The 16,108-nt window shown below is 45.7% G+C and overlaps 1 protein-coding gene across 2 annotated transcripts in view; it reads left to right on the top strand.

Annotated features, from left to right (window-relative positions):
- ATP13A3 (ATPase 13A3) overlaps nucleotides 1-16,108 on the top strand; it is a 1,430,808-nt gene that overhangs the window by 1,151,013 nt on the left and 263,687 nt on the right. For both annotated transcript variants that reach the window (XM_069618570.1, XM_069618569.1), the window contains exons 25-26: nucleotides 11,593-11,702; nucleotides 12,111-12,207. In XM_069618570.1, coding sequence (XP_069474671.1) covers nucleotides 11,593-11,702; nucleotides 12,111-12,207 — 207 coding nt within the window. The remainder of the gene's footprint in view (nucleotides 1-11,592; nucleotides 11,703-12,110; nucleotides 12,208-16,108) is intronic.

Raw genomic sequence — 16,108 nt, 5'->3', positions numbered from 1 at the left:
GCTGCTGACACCTTTAGTTCAAAAAGCGACGTAGTTTGCGTCTCTAATTAAGTTACAAGTAATCGTAATTTTGAGGATATTGGTTACTTGCAATGTTTATTTGATAATTCCAGGAGGACCAGTAATATGTATGTCACGTATGTCTGCTGAAATGTCACAATGTGTGGCTCTTCTGGTTTTCACTCACTGTAAGAGTGCTGGAACGGGAGTATGTGCTTTATTATGTACTCCAGTGCAACATAATGGTGACATTTTACTGCTCTTGTTATACCATACTTCCGTTGCTAGGTGACATTGCAGCACTAAAATAACTCACATGAGCTGTGTTAGAAGTAACACTCTGTGTAGTGACATACATTGATTTCGGGACATTTAAGGGTTGATGTGGTTGAACAATTGCATCCTATTTTATCGTCCTAATTTGTGAAAGCCTCTCTGTTGCTCATTGAACACGATGTTTTTAACTAACTTTTCCCTAAACTTGATGCATCATGCAGTAGCAAATTGTGCACTAGGTCAACAGAGCAGCTGTCAGAAAAGACAGGGCATATGGCAAAGCAGGGCAATTTAGCATAAGTTTGAGTTTAGTGCTTTGCCTTTTATGCAGTGTGTTGGTTCAGGCAATGCATTGTGGTTTCAGTAATAAGTGTTGCCGTTGTCCAGTATGCATGTGACACAGGGCAAACATCAACACCGTCATTCGCGATAATATCCTAAATCTTTGGGGTTATTGATATTAATGTGTCTAGCCACAGCTTTTCTACGCAGTAAGCAATGTGCAATGGCCTGTTTTAACCCTTAAACTGCTGTTTATTGTCTTAATGGGGAAAACGTCAACCCTGTGTGTGTGGGTGCGTGGTTCATTTTTGGAAGGCATTGGGTCGCATTTATTACATATCTTACATCACCAAAATGCGACAAGGCCATATATGAATTAAATAATCAAAACGGTTACATCCTCATTACATCATCAATTGTGTCATCATTACATCATCAATTAAATCAACATTACATAATAGATTGTAGGGAAGTGGCCATGGCCAATGCCCCCCACGCTCCAGGACGGGCCAGAGGGAAATCTGTCACCCCTAATCTGACCAGACCCACTCGCCCCTTGCACAGACCAGTGAGGACCGCTCTATGAGCCCCTGGCCTGACACCTCACTGTTCCCTGCTAAACCTAGGACCCCAACGTAAGTCAGCAATAAATCTCCCTACTAGTGGCACAAAAGGTTGAACCCTTTTTCAATTCAATGCAATGTGCTCCAACCTACTGCCACAGGGTCACTGGTCTACCGGCCAGGGGCACTCCCCACCCCTACCACACAGAACTCATGCACGTCACTTGAGACCAAATCGGCCCGATGCCCTGACCTCCAACCAATTGAATCCTGGGCACCAAGGAACCAAATCAACTCTTCCCTGGTTGGGCTGACCTCCGCATTCCTCTTCAACCGGTTGTGTGGTCCCGCAGACGTTACCTCCGCCCACAACAGTACCCTAGTTTGCACTGGTGGTAGTTCACCAGCTAGAATACCTGGGCTCATTCTCTTCCTCAAAGGGTGTCATCTATGGATACAAAACAAGACATGTTAACCATATATCAGATGGTAAACCTGCCAACACCAACAACCCATGCAACCATGTAACTTGGAACCCTCAGCCCCCCCCCCCCCTCCACATCCACCAACACCGTCCTGCCACTTAACCTTACTAGCCCAGAGTCCCTGGGGACAAAGTGGGGGGGGGGTCAACTCACCCGTTCCACAAGCTCCATCCCCACATAACCCAAAAACCAAATCCACCATGATCGGGCCTCCCACCAGGGGGTGTGTCTCGTCAACTTCTTTCCCCCATTCAGGAACACCCACCCCGCCGGCCATATGGCGGCCTCACAGGCACCTATACCCCGATTGCGAAACCATACCCAACCCAAATCGGCTACACCAACCCCACACCGGCCCCTCGTGTGCCAGCCACCCTTATGACAAAAAACCACCACTGGCTCCTGCGCACCTCCGCGGACACCAGACCGTGGGTCCCACGAGCCTGCTGCACACCAGGCACCAGTGGGCCCGGCCCTAAGAGACAATGCCCTGTCGATCCACCTACCCTAGGCCTGCATCCAGCCCCCCTCAGATCCAACGCTCCAGACCCCTGCAGACTCCTCCCTGCCCCGAAGCCCCCCCCCCTGCTGCCAGTGAGACCATACCTAGACATGTATTTGGATGCCGGGGCTGCCGTCAGGGGGCAATTATCTATCCCACAAACCTCCGAAACCCAAAACTGACAGCCAGTCCTGCAAAATGGGCACTGCCCTGCCGAAGGGGTGAACCCTCACCTGGAACACCCAATGAGAACGATTCCTGGAGAGCCCTCCGGACCCTCACCCTGCGTCCAGTCATCCCCCGGCCACCCCCCCCGGAACTCAATCACCCGGCCCCCTCAAACCCTGTCAGCAGCCCCTCGCCCCACTACTGTGGGGGCTTTGTCAGCCAAGGCTCTGGGCACTGGTACAGCCGCCAGGGGGCAAGATTCTAAACACAAAGCCCCAAATTGACACTTACCAAGAACTTGTCTCTCAGAATGGGCCCCTGTCTCGCCAAAGGGTGTAGCTCCACACCCGGCACGACCCTTGAGAGATGATACCAGATGAGCACCCCCCACCTCCCTGAACTGGATAGCCTGCTCCCGTCAGCCATACCTGCCCGCAGCACCCTGCCCCCGCATGCACTACACCCGTAAAGGACTGCGGATACCCTGGCTGCCGAAGGGTGGGGACAAGCACCCCCAGCCGTGCCCCTCCATTTACCTCAAACCTGAAAGGTTCTGGGCTAGGAGAGGGGCCAACACCGACCAACAACACAAAAACGGTCCCGCCAAAAAAGAACACAAACAAAACCTGTCTTACCCCGGACCAATGCACAGCAGAAGGGGCAATCCTGTATATGTAGATAACCTGCGACCCATGAAAAGGAAACCACTGCCCAGCCTGCCACACACACTCCATATTATTTGCTCAGGACTGCCGCCAGGGGGCTGGGTAAGGTATTCACAAACCAGCCACCACGGCCAAATAACACTTGCTACCCCTCCACGCAGAAAAAAAGGAAAAATCTGCCGCTTCTCGTGGCTGATGCCCAACTGTCCTTGGAACTGACCATAGCCCCATGACATGGGGACCCTTCCAAACCGGTCAACGTAGCCACACATTGACAAACTGACGAGACAAGAGTAGCAGGAAATACGGCCATTGATCCTACCTTGGGTGGACCTGTACAATACTCCCATGTACTTCGGCATAAATACCCCAAAGGACCCAGTGAGTGTGGCCCACCGACCCTCTTCTCTGACACCTAGAACCACCTTTACTTAAATGCCTGCTACCACCCTGGACATTGCCCCAAATTCCTGTGCACTTTTCCAGCCCCATACAACCCCATTGGTCGAAGTCTGGAAAGCCCCCTCATAATCCCCTGTGAGGGCCAGACAAGCGTTCTCCCATGCCATATAAAACCACAGTTACCCCTCGCGAAAACCAATCCGGAGGACCGGAGCACCAGGGACCGATTGGGAATATTTGACTCCAACAAACACCCTAAGAAATCAAACGCAGCCACATTAAAATGTCCCAACCCCGGACACAATTTGTTACCAACCAAGTGGTACTTGCCCAGTTGCGAAGTTTCTGGAAGACACTCTGTGGTACCTGCTGTGTGATAAATGTATGCCCATGAGGGATTTTCCTATCCGAAAGCTTAAGAGTTACTTATCCTCACGGTTGTGTTATCGATAAACACAAATGTGGTGCATCGTTCGTCGCTATTGCCCTGTGCCGGCACGCCAACCTAAAACCAATTCCCACCAAACCTTGTTGCGACATCCCGTATCAAACCATATTCTCCAGTCCTGACTCCCTGAGACAACACCTTGCATAATTTTCTATGTCCCCTCTGAGTGCAACGAGAACATGTAACATTAAAACCAAGAGCTGCTGAGGAAAACCCAATGCAGAAATAGGATGTGGGGTATAAAATGTAGGGACCCTGGCGATTCGCTGATCTGTCCAGGTAAACAAAGTAATAATGTATACAATTGATCAGGGCGTCCCGAATGGACGAAAAACTCAGACGTTTTAGTAAAATGCCTTACTCATACCGAGTTTTTGGTCGTAACACATTTGGTAGCCTAATACAAAAAAGTGATTCTAATTACACAGGACAAAAACAAAACATTATATATATATATATATATATATATATATATATATATATATATATATATATATATATGGTCTGGTGGAATAGGCAATGAAATCGATGCACATGCAGGAAAAACAAAAGTCTGAGTCACGAGTTTTCCGTCCATTCGGGACAACCTGATCACTTGTATACATTATTAGCAATAGGATGCCTACATTAACCAGATCTCGGTGAGAGTCCAGTACACTCCACCGTGCCACCCTCTTAACTTTCAAAGTGTACTAGGTACCTCATTCCCCAGCACCCGATGGAAGAGCACAACCAACGTGTCCCCCATTGCATCGGTCTACTCCCCCCACCCACACATGCTTCTACGCCCTGACCGCCTACTGGGAACAGACAAGGCTGTAATCGAGGGACTCAAAACATTATTAGGACATTATTAGGCCACAGTAGTACCCAATGTCTAGACCATGGAAGGATGAAAAGGCTGAGTTGACCCTGCCAGAATGCAGGCTGCGCACAAATGATGAGCGAGTGCTTAGTACCGCGTGCTGTCTGACCGGCTAAAGAAGCCAGAGGCCTTGTTAGTAAGGAAACACCTCTCTAGCAATGCACTCTGTGATGTGTGCCACAGGGACAGAATATGAAGCCAGCCCAACTAAGGTGTACATGAATCAAACGGATGGTACCAACCCCGCGAGCCTGCCCTGAGTTGGGACCACCCAACCACTGTGCTCAGAAAGTTACCCATCAACAGTAGCTCCTGACAACAGAAGAGACGCAAAACACAAAGAAAAGGTACAGCATACTGCAACTAAAACGGGCATTAACAATGCCAAACAATGCCTCTGCAGGTTTTTAGGGCTGTTACCACACAAGCCTGCCCCTGAAACTAGGACTTATAGCTATAAGCACCTGACTCATTGTGGTGGGTGCTAAATTTGGGTGAAAACACATTTTTTCTTTCTGATGAACAGGCCCGCGTGATCTGGTGCCCGTTCATCCAGGGGGGCCAGGAAGTGAGTCCCTTCTCGCTCTCTGTGTTGGCTGTGTAAGGTGGTCAATGGAAGGTGCTGGCGAGGACATAGTGTTCCGGGACAGCAAGAAAGTAGAAAAATAGGTGGGGAGGGGAGCGAAGTGATAGACAGGTGGTTGACTGGTACAAACAATGAACCCCAAGTGCATGGAGAAGCAGTTGTCTGCCGCCCTGGAACATGGGCTTGTACCAGCGATTCCTGCACAGGATTCCAGGGTGCTGATTGGCAGGCACTGTTGCGCTGGGTACATATTGTGTTTATGAAATAACTGTATGAAGATCATGCAGTCTTTATGAACATCCAAAGCGGATATTCCGAACAATTGGTCTATCGCTCCTTCTTATGTCACTTTTCAACATGCCGGAAGGGACCACTCAGCAGTGCGGCTTACACTCTACCTCACTTTCTGGCATTGGCTGTAGCATATGAGGCAAAGGAGTAGCGATAGTTCATGCTGGCTCTCAGCAAATTGCTTCTGCTCTAGCCGAGGCTGTGCCCCTTAACACAATGACCCAATCCAGATCTTGGATATGCAGCAGGATGCTTGTCCGAGCAAGGCCAGCAAGACACACACAGTCTTGTGCGCGGTCCTCGGCTGTTTGGTAGAGTGAGTGCAGCTAGACAGAATATGGAGCTGAGTGTCAGGAGGTCTGGTGCCATCTTTTCTTTAAGCAGTTTTTATTTATTTTTTATTTCCCACCAGTCTTTTGCAATCTACACTGATTATGTACCAAATTTCTGCTGCTACCATCCAAAATCTACTATCCGCTGGACTATCCTTTGGTGGGCAGAAGCCCTTGTGTACCACCAGAGTGCGTTTAAATAATCTTGAGCGCCACATAAAATGACCATGTAGAAGTTGCATTTCCAGTGCAGTGATAATCTTAAGAGATCAGGGTTTATGTAAAAATGAGGAGCTTGAAGCAGGCAAGATCCACTCTCCTCCCCATTCCACACACTCTTTTCAAGCCTCTTATTGGCAACAAGGTTGAGGCAGACAATTGAGTGTAGGGAAGGGAATTGACTCTTTCTCAAGGGCCATAACACTTAACCTGATTGCTTCAATCTCATGTTAACCTGTCTGCAGTACAATCATGCATACATTTTACACATAGTTTCACTTTACTTTTTAAAGTTGATTACGTCCTGTAGTGTTTTAATTAGACTTTTAAACTGTGCATAGAGAGACTGTGGTGAGAGGGGTACCATTTTGGACATTATGGGTGTGATGCTGGAAATGCATCAGAGGGACAGGGCCTCTGAATCCTTGTCCTTTATTGCTTTTTATCATACGTTCTGTCTTGTTTTCGCGCAGGAGATCACGTGGGACTCCTGGCGGTACGCCTCTTCCTGTATTTGGTTTGGTGAACAGACCCTTGGGATACCCTTATGGTACCCATGGGTGGGAGTACGACCATGTACTCCTAGTGTATGTTTTTGGGCATCTGTGAGTGGCCCACAGGGCAGGGTACGGGCTGGTGGCAGCTCCGTGCTGATTTGACAGGTGCCCTGAGCGTCTCCATTTTTGGATGCCAAGGCCCTGTCATTGGAATCAGTGGATTCCTGATAGGAAACAAGATGGCCTCTGGGGCCTCTTGCTTTCTGTCGCCTATTACCTTACTTTTCCCAAAGTCCCAGGAAGCCCTGACTCTGTCCCTTCCCCCTGACTGGCTGTTGGGTGGAAGTTCCATATATGGTGTTGTGGGGAATTCCAGGCCAGACTGGCAGGAGCCTTCCCAATGACTTTATGTTGTGGGTACACCCGTGGAGTGGGACCTGGGTGAATGGAGTGTTTGACGAATACGCATTCGGTGTTAAGGGTGTCTAGTATCTGGTGCTTGACACATTGACTGGGACAGCCCTGCCCAAAACCGGTACGAATGCAGTGTGTAGTGCTGAATGGCAAAGTGCTTGTCCGAATCCACATTCTGTGTTGTGAGTGTCTGGATGGAGAAGAATGACCTGAATGCACTGTGCGCCTGATTGGCTGCCTGAATGCCCTTCTGAGTGATTGGTTGCCTGAGTGTGACCCAGCAGAGTGAATGGGAGATCAACAGTATATCTGGGGACCTCTCACTGCTAGAAATCATTCAGCAGCTGAGGTAGAAACTGACATCGAAACTGACGCCATTCAGAAGCTGAAGTTGAAACAGATGCTTTGAAGCCCACTGGAAGAAGAATTGCTGATGCTGTCCTTCGCTAATCTGAAAGCTGCTGTGTCAAGGAACTGAGCCAAGGGAGGACCTGGCTAGGAGACCTCTTCCCGAGCTACGAGGGACCATCGTGCACCAGCTGATCTTTTCCCAAGTTCCCTGGTAAACTGACCTATGAAAGGCTGCTGACCGGAGAAGGGGGCCGCCGAGGAGAACGAAGAGAAGCACCTGACAGCTGTCCACCATTGCAGACTGCAGCCGCAGTGCTCCCTTGCCTAAGACATGTGATCCAAGGACGCCCTTGCTTATCCTCGTTGACCGCTTTTGTCCTGCCGGAGAAAGTCAAGGCCGCCGACCGAGGAGAATCCGCTGGTGGATTTCCCGCCACCTGAAGACTTCAGACACTGACGAAGCTGCTGAAGCCCGCCGTGGTCCCATCCCGTTTGCCGACGCCAGACGCTGACGTGTCTACGCCCTTTTTGGGCCAAAGTTCTTCATTGACTCTCTGCGGCAACAAACACTTGTCGACAAGGTGCACAGCGCGCCTCTGCTTGAAAGACGTTTTCCGCCGATCGTCAACGAGTACCGCAAGAACCGAAGCTGCTGCCGCAACAACAGTGTTACCCCTTTTTCTTCGCCAAATCTCGATGACCCGCGGCTCCTGCCTTTAAAGGGAGTGTGCTCAAGAAGGGCCTGTCGATGACTCACCGAAGAACTCTATGAAACCAGGTACTTTGGGGCAGTTTGACTTTTTATAGAAGGATGTAAGACTCTAATAAACAATATCTGGACTGGGCGTGTAGTGCATCTTCATTTACAGATTGCCCATGTGGGGGGATCCTCATACAGAACTGTGCCTAGGGGTAGGGCCCCAGTATTCTACCAATTGTCTCAACCAACTTGTTTTCCTCCTAATTCTATGGTTGATATCGTTTTGCTGTGTTGATTCGTATGCTATTTGAACCGAGAACAGTTGATGCATTTTAATGGAATCAGAGTAATAGTGGTACCACCTAGAACTGTATATATTTACCATTGTATAATTCTCAGGGCACAAAGTGTGTTATTGTGATTGTGTATATAACGTGAACCTTATTTATATAAAGAACTGTGTTTTCACTAATAAAGTGTGTGGACATTCCTTTGTGGGTGCTTGGGGACTTCACTGTACTTAAGAGCCAGCCCACATCACCTCCTAAGAAGCTAGGCCTTGGTTGCACAACCATAGCTACCGTAATAGATAATCTTGGCTGGGGTCATCTGTGCCTCTCCTCTACCATATAGAGAGCAGGAGTACAGACACCCCCCTCCAGTCTTTACAAAGGGCATATCTATTTTATACAATACTCTTAGGATATCTGTGCAAGCTAAGACTGTGCATGCATGCACATACAACCTCGTACTGATACGCCAGCCCCACTTATGTGCAGCTCCTCGGGTACCCGGCTAGAGCTGGGTCACTTGAAGAAACGAAGAAACTCTGCACACAGGAGCCCAGCTGCTGGACTGGGGCACAATGAGTCTGGGCATGAAGAGGCATGGGCACGCGGAACGACAAGAGGCAGTGGGGGGCCATCCAAACAAATGGTAAAGTCGAGAACCAAGGAATCTGGCACCTTGAAATGGGGTGGACAAACTGAAACGGGGGAAGAGCAAGGAAGTGGGTATGGCTTGAAGTAGCTAGAAGGGAGTGAGCACTTGGCAAAAGAAGAGGAGCAGAGAAAGCCGTTGGCAGTTGGCAGAGAATGGGCAGAAAGGAGGTTGAGGAGTTTGGGCCAGAGAAGAGCAGAGCACCTGAAACCTGGAAGAGGGCCGCAAAGATGAGAGTACGTGGGAGGAGAAAACCGGCGACTGAGCTACAGCATTGCTTGATATGCTGAGAACAGCTAGTTAAGTATTAAATCTGTCTTCCATAAAATTGCATAATACCAACCAAAGGAAGAAACAGGGAAAATGTGGGACTTTGGGACCATTCCCTGACACACCTACCAGAAACAAAACCGTAAATCCCAACAACCTTGTGTTGTTTCTTTAAGCCTCAAACACATTATCAGTCCCTTCAGTACAAAAAATGCAATGAACAAAATCCCCATTCTCAAGAAGAGACATATATTCATAATCGATAAATTAGTATCTTAATATTATCCCAAAATTGTTAATAACACATAAAAAGTAAAATAAATCGCACCTCCAAAAAGTGCTGTGCAAAACAGCAGAATCTCAAAATACATACACCTAGCAAAAAACATAAAAACAAGATATAAAAAGAAAAACAGCGTTGGTCGTTTCGGTACTCGTAACACCCTTTAGTTCAAAAGTATGTTCAACTTCATAGCATAAATCTACAGTTGGCGGATACCTCTAATTAGGTCCTTATACAATTTAATACATTAGTATTTCTACACTGTTGAAAATTACAGTGGTTATAACATTTCCCAACATTTTTCGTTCTTATACTTTGTTGTAAGAAAATGTACAGAACTTCTTCAGGGGAACCAACGTGGCAGATAAAATCTTCACACACAACCGGTGCAACACTATGTGCAATATTAGATGACCGTTGACTGACTCTTCAAATTGGAATCAATGGACGAGGCATAATGAAGTCAAAAAGTGTAGGATCATGGTGTAGTTAAGACGCCTGATCAAAAGGCTACAATCTTAATAGTTCATCTTTCAGTACGGAATGGTATATCGGTCCATCCAGTGTCCTATCCGTTCATAAACGTTGTATATACTGGATGTTCACAGTTAAACTGTTCGATCGTAGCGTTAACTGGACCTCTTAGGGGCTGCGGAACATGGGTGGGAGGCACTCCGTTCCCATTTGTGAGCATCAGAATCAGCCATATTCATAAACATGCATCACTGTGTTGAAATGAACTTGAAGGAAAAACAGATGAGGAGTGGGGGTGGCTCTGCATGCTGTTTATAGGTCGGAAGCCGCCGGCTGGTAGGCTTCTCCCCTCGCTCTGCCTTCTGTCCCCAATCCTGTTGCCCTGGACTAGGTTCCTCATATAAGCCTAAGCCTTCTCAGAAAGCTCACTATTCAAACTGCATCCTCTGGATTACCAGTTTCTTTTCTTCCAACCCCCCTCTGAAGGCTGCCCCTTTTGGATCCATTGTTGTGGGCCGGCACTCTACCTGCGAAAGAAACTTGGTCTCAGCTTTTTTGCTACTCTGCAGCTGTTGCGCCTTCAAAGGAAATGCTGTAGCCCTATGAAACTGTCCTGCATTTTGGGAACTGTGTGAATTCTGGTATATGCTGCCTCCTCGCTGAACCTGTGCTCTTTGTCCCCTTATTGAGCCTTTGGTTTGTCCCTTTCCTGAAAACATACGATCTGTCCCCTTTCTGGGAATATGCACGTTGGACCCTTCGTCAAGCCGTGAGCCTTGATCCCTGCACTCTTTTCGTCTAGAGCCTCTGAGTGACTGCCACTTTATGAGCCTGTTTTCCTTTTACTTTTACCGCAGCTGTGTCATCTGCCATCTTCCAGAGCCAGTGCATTCATTTCCCCTACCAGCGTATAAACCAAGCAAAGACTGATGTATTTTTTATTCCTGTACTGGCAGTAAAGACCGAACTGTCAAAGTGTATTTTAATAACATTATATATCCCCAAACTGTTACTTTGCTAGCAGTGATAATGTCAACGTCACGTGGTGCTGTTGCAAATTACATTTTCTTGTTTCATTGTGTTTGGGAAATGTTACATTCAAGTTCAGACTTTTGTTGAAGATCATTATTCAAGTGCATTATAATCACTTTAATGGCGCCTAGAATTCACGTTCGAATTTAGGTGTCATCACTTTAAGGAACTAGACATTGGTGGAACATTCTACATTCGTAGTCCAGCACATGTGTTTTGGTCTCATTTAAAGCATTGTCTGCCTCATTTCACAATTCGTATTGTTTGATGAGCGTCATTAATTTGGAATTGAACCTGCAAACAGCATGAGTTCTACTGATTCCCAGACGAGCATGTATCGTACTTGCAATCCTTACTTCCATGGGGATAATTGGGAACACACTGTTGTGTTGGCGTCAGCCCGTGTTTGTTGTACATTTTTAGTAGTATATAAATGTGGATACCTTGTGAAACCAAACTCATGTAAATCTTTGACTATTGTATGGTAATTGCGTTTTCTGCTTGCAGTTGTACTAAAACAGATTCTTAATTCCCATGTGAACTGGTAGGCACTAAAGAGGGCACACAGTGGTATATCATTGTCTGAACTGGAGGCTTCTGTGGCATCGCCTTTTACCTCCAGGACGCCCAGTATTTCGTGTGTCCCAAACCTAATTAGGTAATGCAACTGTTCTTTTATGCCATCACTATTCTCATTCGCGTCTCATTTTAAAATCATGTAATCTAATTGATTCTACACTAATCCATTTACAGATTTAATGTTAGCCAATTGATTGAACTATTTGCCAATGAAAAGATGTCTTTCTTGATCTTTATTCTCTTATTTTTCTGTGATGTTGGGAAATTATTTTTAAAATCTATATTTTACCTTGCAGCATTTTAATTGATTTCTCTTTCTACATTTTGGTTTTTGATGTGTATTGTTTTCTCCGTGCCCCATTTTGATTGTGTTTGAGACTCGCTATAAAGTATTGTAAATATTTGTATTTTATATGGAAAGTTAAATGTCTTAAAATCACTGATGCAAATATCCAAATTGATTTCGTTATATATTTTCCTTTCACAGGGAAGGACGTGCTGCTTTAATAACCTCCTTCTGTGTATTCAAATTCATGGCTTTGTACAGCATTATCCAGTATTTTAGTGTTACTCTATTATATTCTGTGAGTATTGGCCAATTTAACATTTTGCGTGTTTTGGTTGTAGTTGAGCATATATAGAAGGTTTAGTCATGGGAGCTCTGTTTTATGTTACTTGTTTCATTGTTCAACGTTTCATTTTGTCAATAACAGGGATCGGCAACATGCAGCTTTCCAGATGTTTTTGACTAATGACTCCCAAGATCCCTCATTTTTGACTATTCTGGATATAGCTAATGGCAGTTGTAGTTCAAAACATCTAGAGGGTCAAATGTTACAGACCCCCTGGTATACCCAAGAGAGAACACATTTCACACCTAAGACGACGTACCAAATGGCTCGATAGTAAAGATAAAATCATGCTCAAAACCGCATCCCTAACGCACAAATGTCTTAACCATGCAGCCCCTACATACTTATGTGAGAGAATCAACAAACATTCATTGACCTGCCCTACTAGGACCATCAACTCCGCACGTCTACTTGTACCTATATTCAAGCTAAAAAAGGCAGGAGGAACCAGCTTGCCGGTCATGGCTGCCCAGTTCTGGAATGCATTACCTTCTCCTCTGAGAGCAGACCAGCCTTTCTATATATTTAGGCGCAAGATCATAAACTGGCAAATTACCAACGATGCCCATGGCCAGCCCTAAACCTGTATATATCAGAACATACTGAATACTAGACTACCCCTGTATACTAGATCCATAAGCTGATTATGAAGTTGCCTATCTCTTTTTTTTTATATATGTATACTTATTTTTGCACTTGCGCCTATTGTATCTCTAACCTATTCTCTTCAATCACTTCTGTCATCCCATTCCTTGTAAATGATGTAACTAAGTTGAAAGTATGCCTGTAACTTACCATGTAAGTTCAAGTGTTCTTAATACGCAGTCTGCTGAGAGTTACTGGCGAAATTGCAGCTGTAAATGTGCTACTGGACTAATACAAGTATCTCAAGCAAGTATGCCTTCAGCCACTTGATTTATATCTATTTCTTGCGCTGAAGTCCTGTTAAAAACAGACATCGACAAAGTCAACAGGTTTGGTTTGTGTATAGGTATTAGGAATTTGCCAGGCACAGCTATTATCTGCTTGAGTAATGTCACCATTTTCCATCTTTTCTTTTCTTCTTCTAGCCAGGGAGCTCCATTAAGGGAGTGCCTGGCAAATGGCGTGTCTGCACAGAAGCTGAACCTGCTGGCTTTGCCAATGCTTGATGCTCTAAATACAGTGCAGTGATTGATAGGTGGCTGTACGCTTGGGCTGCAACAGGTTTTACCCTCTACAACTCCTCCTCAGTTAACTAGTTCTACAGGTCTACATTAAGGACCAGATTTCTGCTGAGAAGCTTGCTGTTCCATTTAGGGGAAGGAATCCAGGAGGATAGCTCAAGATTAATGCGCATGTCTTGAAGGCAAGACGATGCCGAGCAGCACAGGTTCAAAACCTGTTATCGTACTTGAGGCTGGCCTCCAGTATGAAGCTCGATATAAGAACCCTGTTTAATTTTTTTAGGGGAAATATGATGGTAATTAGTTCTAGTTCATATCCCAATGGCGAGGACTAATGTATCCTTGTGGCATCTTGTGAGCTATGCATGTGAAGGCTCTGGCTTGGACCCACCGTGTATTTTGACTTTTGTGAGGGATACTGCTTTCCTCATAGAAGCTAGAGACTGGTGAGCTCTAGTGTTCTTTGTAAAACCCCTGTATCCTCTACTGCTGTCAATCCCTAACCTGTTTAGAGAGAGCAAGAATGCATACTCTCCTACAATTTACTTCTTATTTTCAATCCAACCCTTTTAACCTAAACTCTAGTGTTGTGATGTAATAATGTGTTTTATGTATATGATCCCCCTTCCAACATGTGGTTAATATGCAGGGTATACATAATTTTGATATGTGTGAATTGTTTCGACTTGCCAGGTTAACTGTGGTGCCTGAAACCATGTTTTTAATGCGATGACACACAGGTATTTGTGTTTTAAATTAGATTTGGAAAATGTACTCTTACGACATATGGAGCATTTGTTGTCTTCCGTTTGTAGTATTGCTAACTGGTGTGTGGTTTCAGCAGCCTGTTACAGACGGTGCAACACCTCTCTGCCAGAAACAGAGAAAGCCCACGTGACCGTATATGTTCACAATCAAATCTGTGACCTTCCATTTGAAGCCGAATGAGCCCCATATAGTGAAACATCAATACCTGCCAAAGATATGATCTATTTAACCCACCTGGCTAGCTTGGGAAAGAAAACAGGACCACAAGGTTTCCAGAAAGAGACTAACTTTTCGAAATTAGGTCCTCTTAATCCTTCAAACATTTAGCCACATGTATTACAGGAACCACCAGAAAACAAGGAAACTTGATCAAAGTCAAAACTGCCTTTGCCCTACAAGACAACCTAAAGCTAGCATCATCTAGTGTAAAATATCTGCCTCAGAGATCAAAGTCTCTAGCATCCATTGCCCTCATGAACAAAATTAGTTACATTAAAATCACGAGCTTGGCTGCTTAGCTGACATTGGATGGCGCGAAAATCCACCACTAGGTAACCATTCCTGAATCTGGACAGCACTAAAGTGACAGCTCAGAGGCAGGAGAACATAGGTTTATGAGGTCATCCTAATCCCTGTCAGGAGGCAGCACACCAATGTGTGTGCTCTAATCAGCAAACCATCCACCAGTCTATGAAACAAGAAAATAGCTGTCCTGTAAATATTGATAGTGTAATAAGCAGTAGGAGGGGAGAGTGTGGCTAACAATTGTAGGACTTAGATATGTGATAACGTGATCCGCACTCCTACTGGACCAACAGCAAACTCTAGTTCCCCATGTCACCTGGTAAGATTAAATGGTGCTAGAGGCCCACCATTTATTGCCTTGCCAAGAGAGGTAGGGAATCTGTCTGCCAAAAGGAAAGTATTGGTAGCCACTCCTCCTCCCACCCTCGTGCTCGTTCAGAAGTAGATTGCACACCAGTAGTAACCGTAAAAGGATCCCTAGTCAATCCAAGTACCATTGGAAACCAACTGTTGGATAAACAATACCAATGCCAATACAAATGGCCACAATGGAGCATTCAACACAATACTGGCTTCTTAACATGTAGTCCTGGCTGTAATTGAGAATATGAAATGCATACCGGGGATTCCCGCCACGATACTGGAAGAACATGTTTCTTGCCTCTACAAATGGGTCCACGCAACAGTTGAAAGACCTCATTAACTAGCGGTTGAACGAGAAGCAGACGTCTACCTGAAATGCCCCCCCCAACCCCAACCCTACGTGCTGGAAATGCAAAGAAGAACCCTAATGAGCAGCTGTCAGTTGTTGTTGTCCACCCAGTGACTAGACCATCAATCTCCACAAGATGGTGCGTTTCTGACATAATCCACATGAACATTCATGTTGAACTTCAGACAGTAATCTCAGAAATTCGCTGCTACATTGGAGAGGTTCCTGGACCTTGTACCTTCTAACATGTTGATATATTAGAGTGACAAAACATTGTCCATGTTTTTGTTTAATGCCTAAATCTCTAGTCTTTGAGAAGCCATTTATTTCAGAGGGGCAGGAAAAAAAACATAAATTTTGGAGGAAAAGATCCCCATCACATCTGATCAAGTGAGTCTTTGATCGGAAATCTCAGACACTGAAAGATCTATGAGCTGAACACATCTCTCGTTTCTCACAATGTACAGTGAACTCCACCCAGCAAGGGAGGTCTGCAGTCTGCCAGAGGTGAGCCAAACACACCTTTCTTGAACTGGCAAAATTAGGATGATATCCAGCCCTAAAGAAAGTAATGTAAGGGCCACTTTTGCTCCCTAAAGAAAGGCAAACAATAAAATGGGGATTAAAACCATAGGAAACAATACACATATGCTCCTGGCACTTGCTTGGATTCACATTGCTG

This window comes from Ambystoma mexicanum, chromosome 10 (assembly GCF_040938575.1).
Source record: "Ambystoma mexicanum isolate Mex_15411 chromosome 10, UKY_AmexF1_1, whole genome shotgun sequence".
NCBI classification, from domain to species: Eukaryota; Metazoa; Chordata; class Amphibia; order Caudata; family Ambystomatidae; genus Ambystoma; species Ambystoma mexicanum.
The sequence above is the reverse complement of the archived record's forward strand: the minus strand, read 5'-3'. Positions and strand labels throughout refer to the sequence as shown.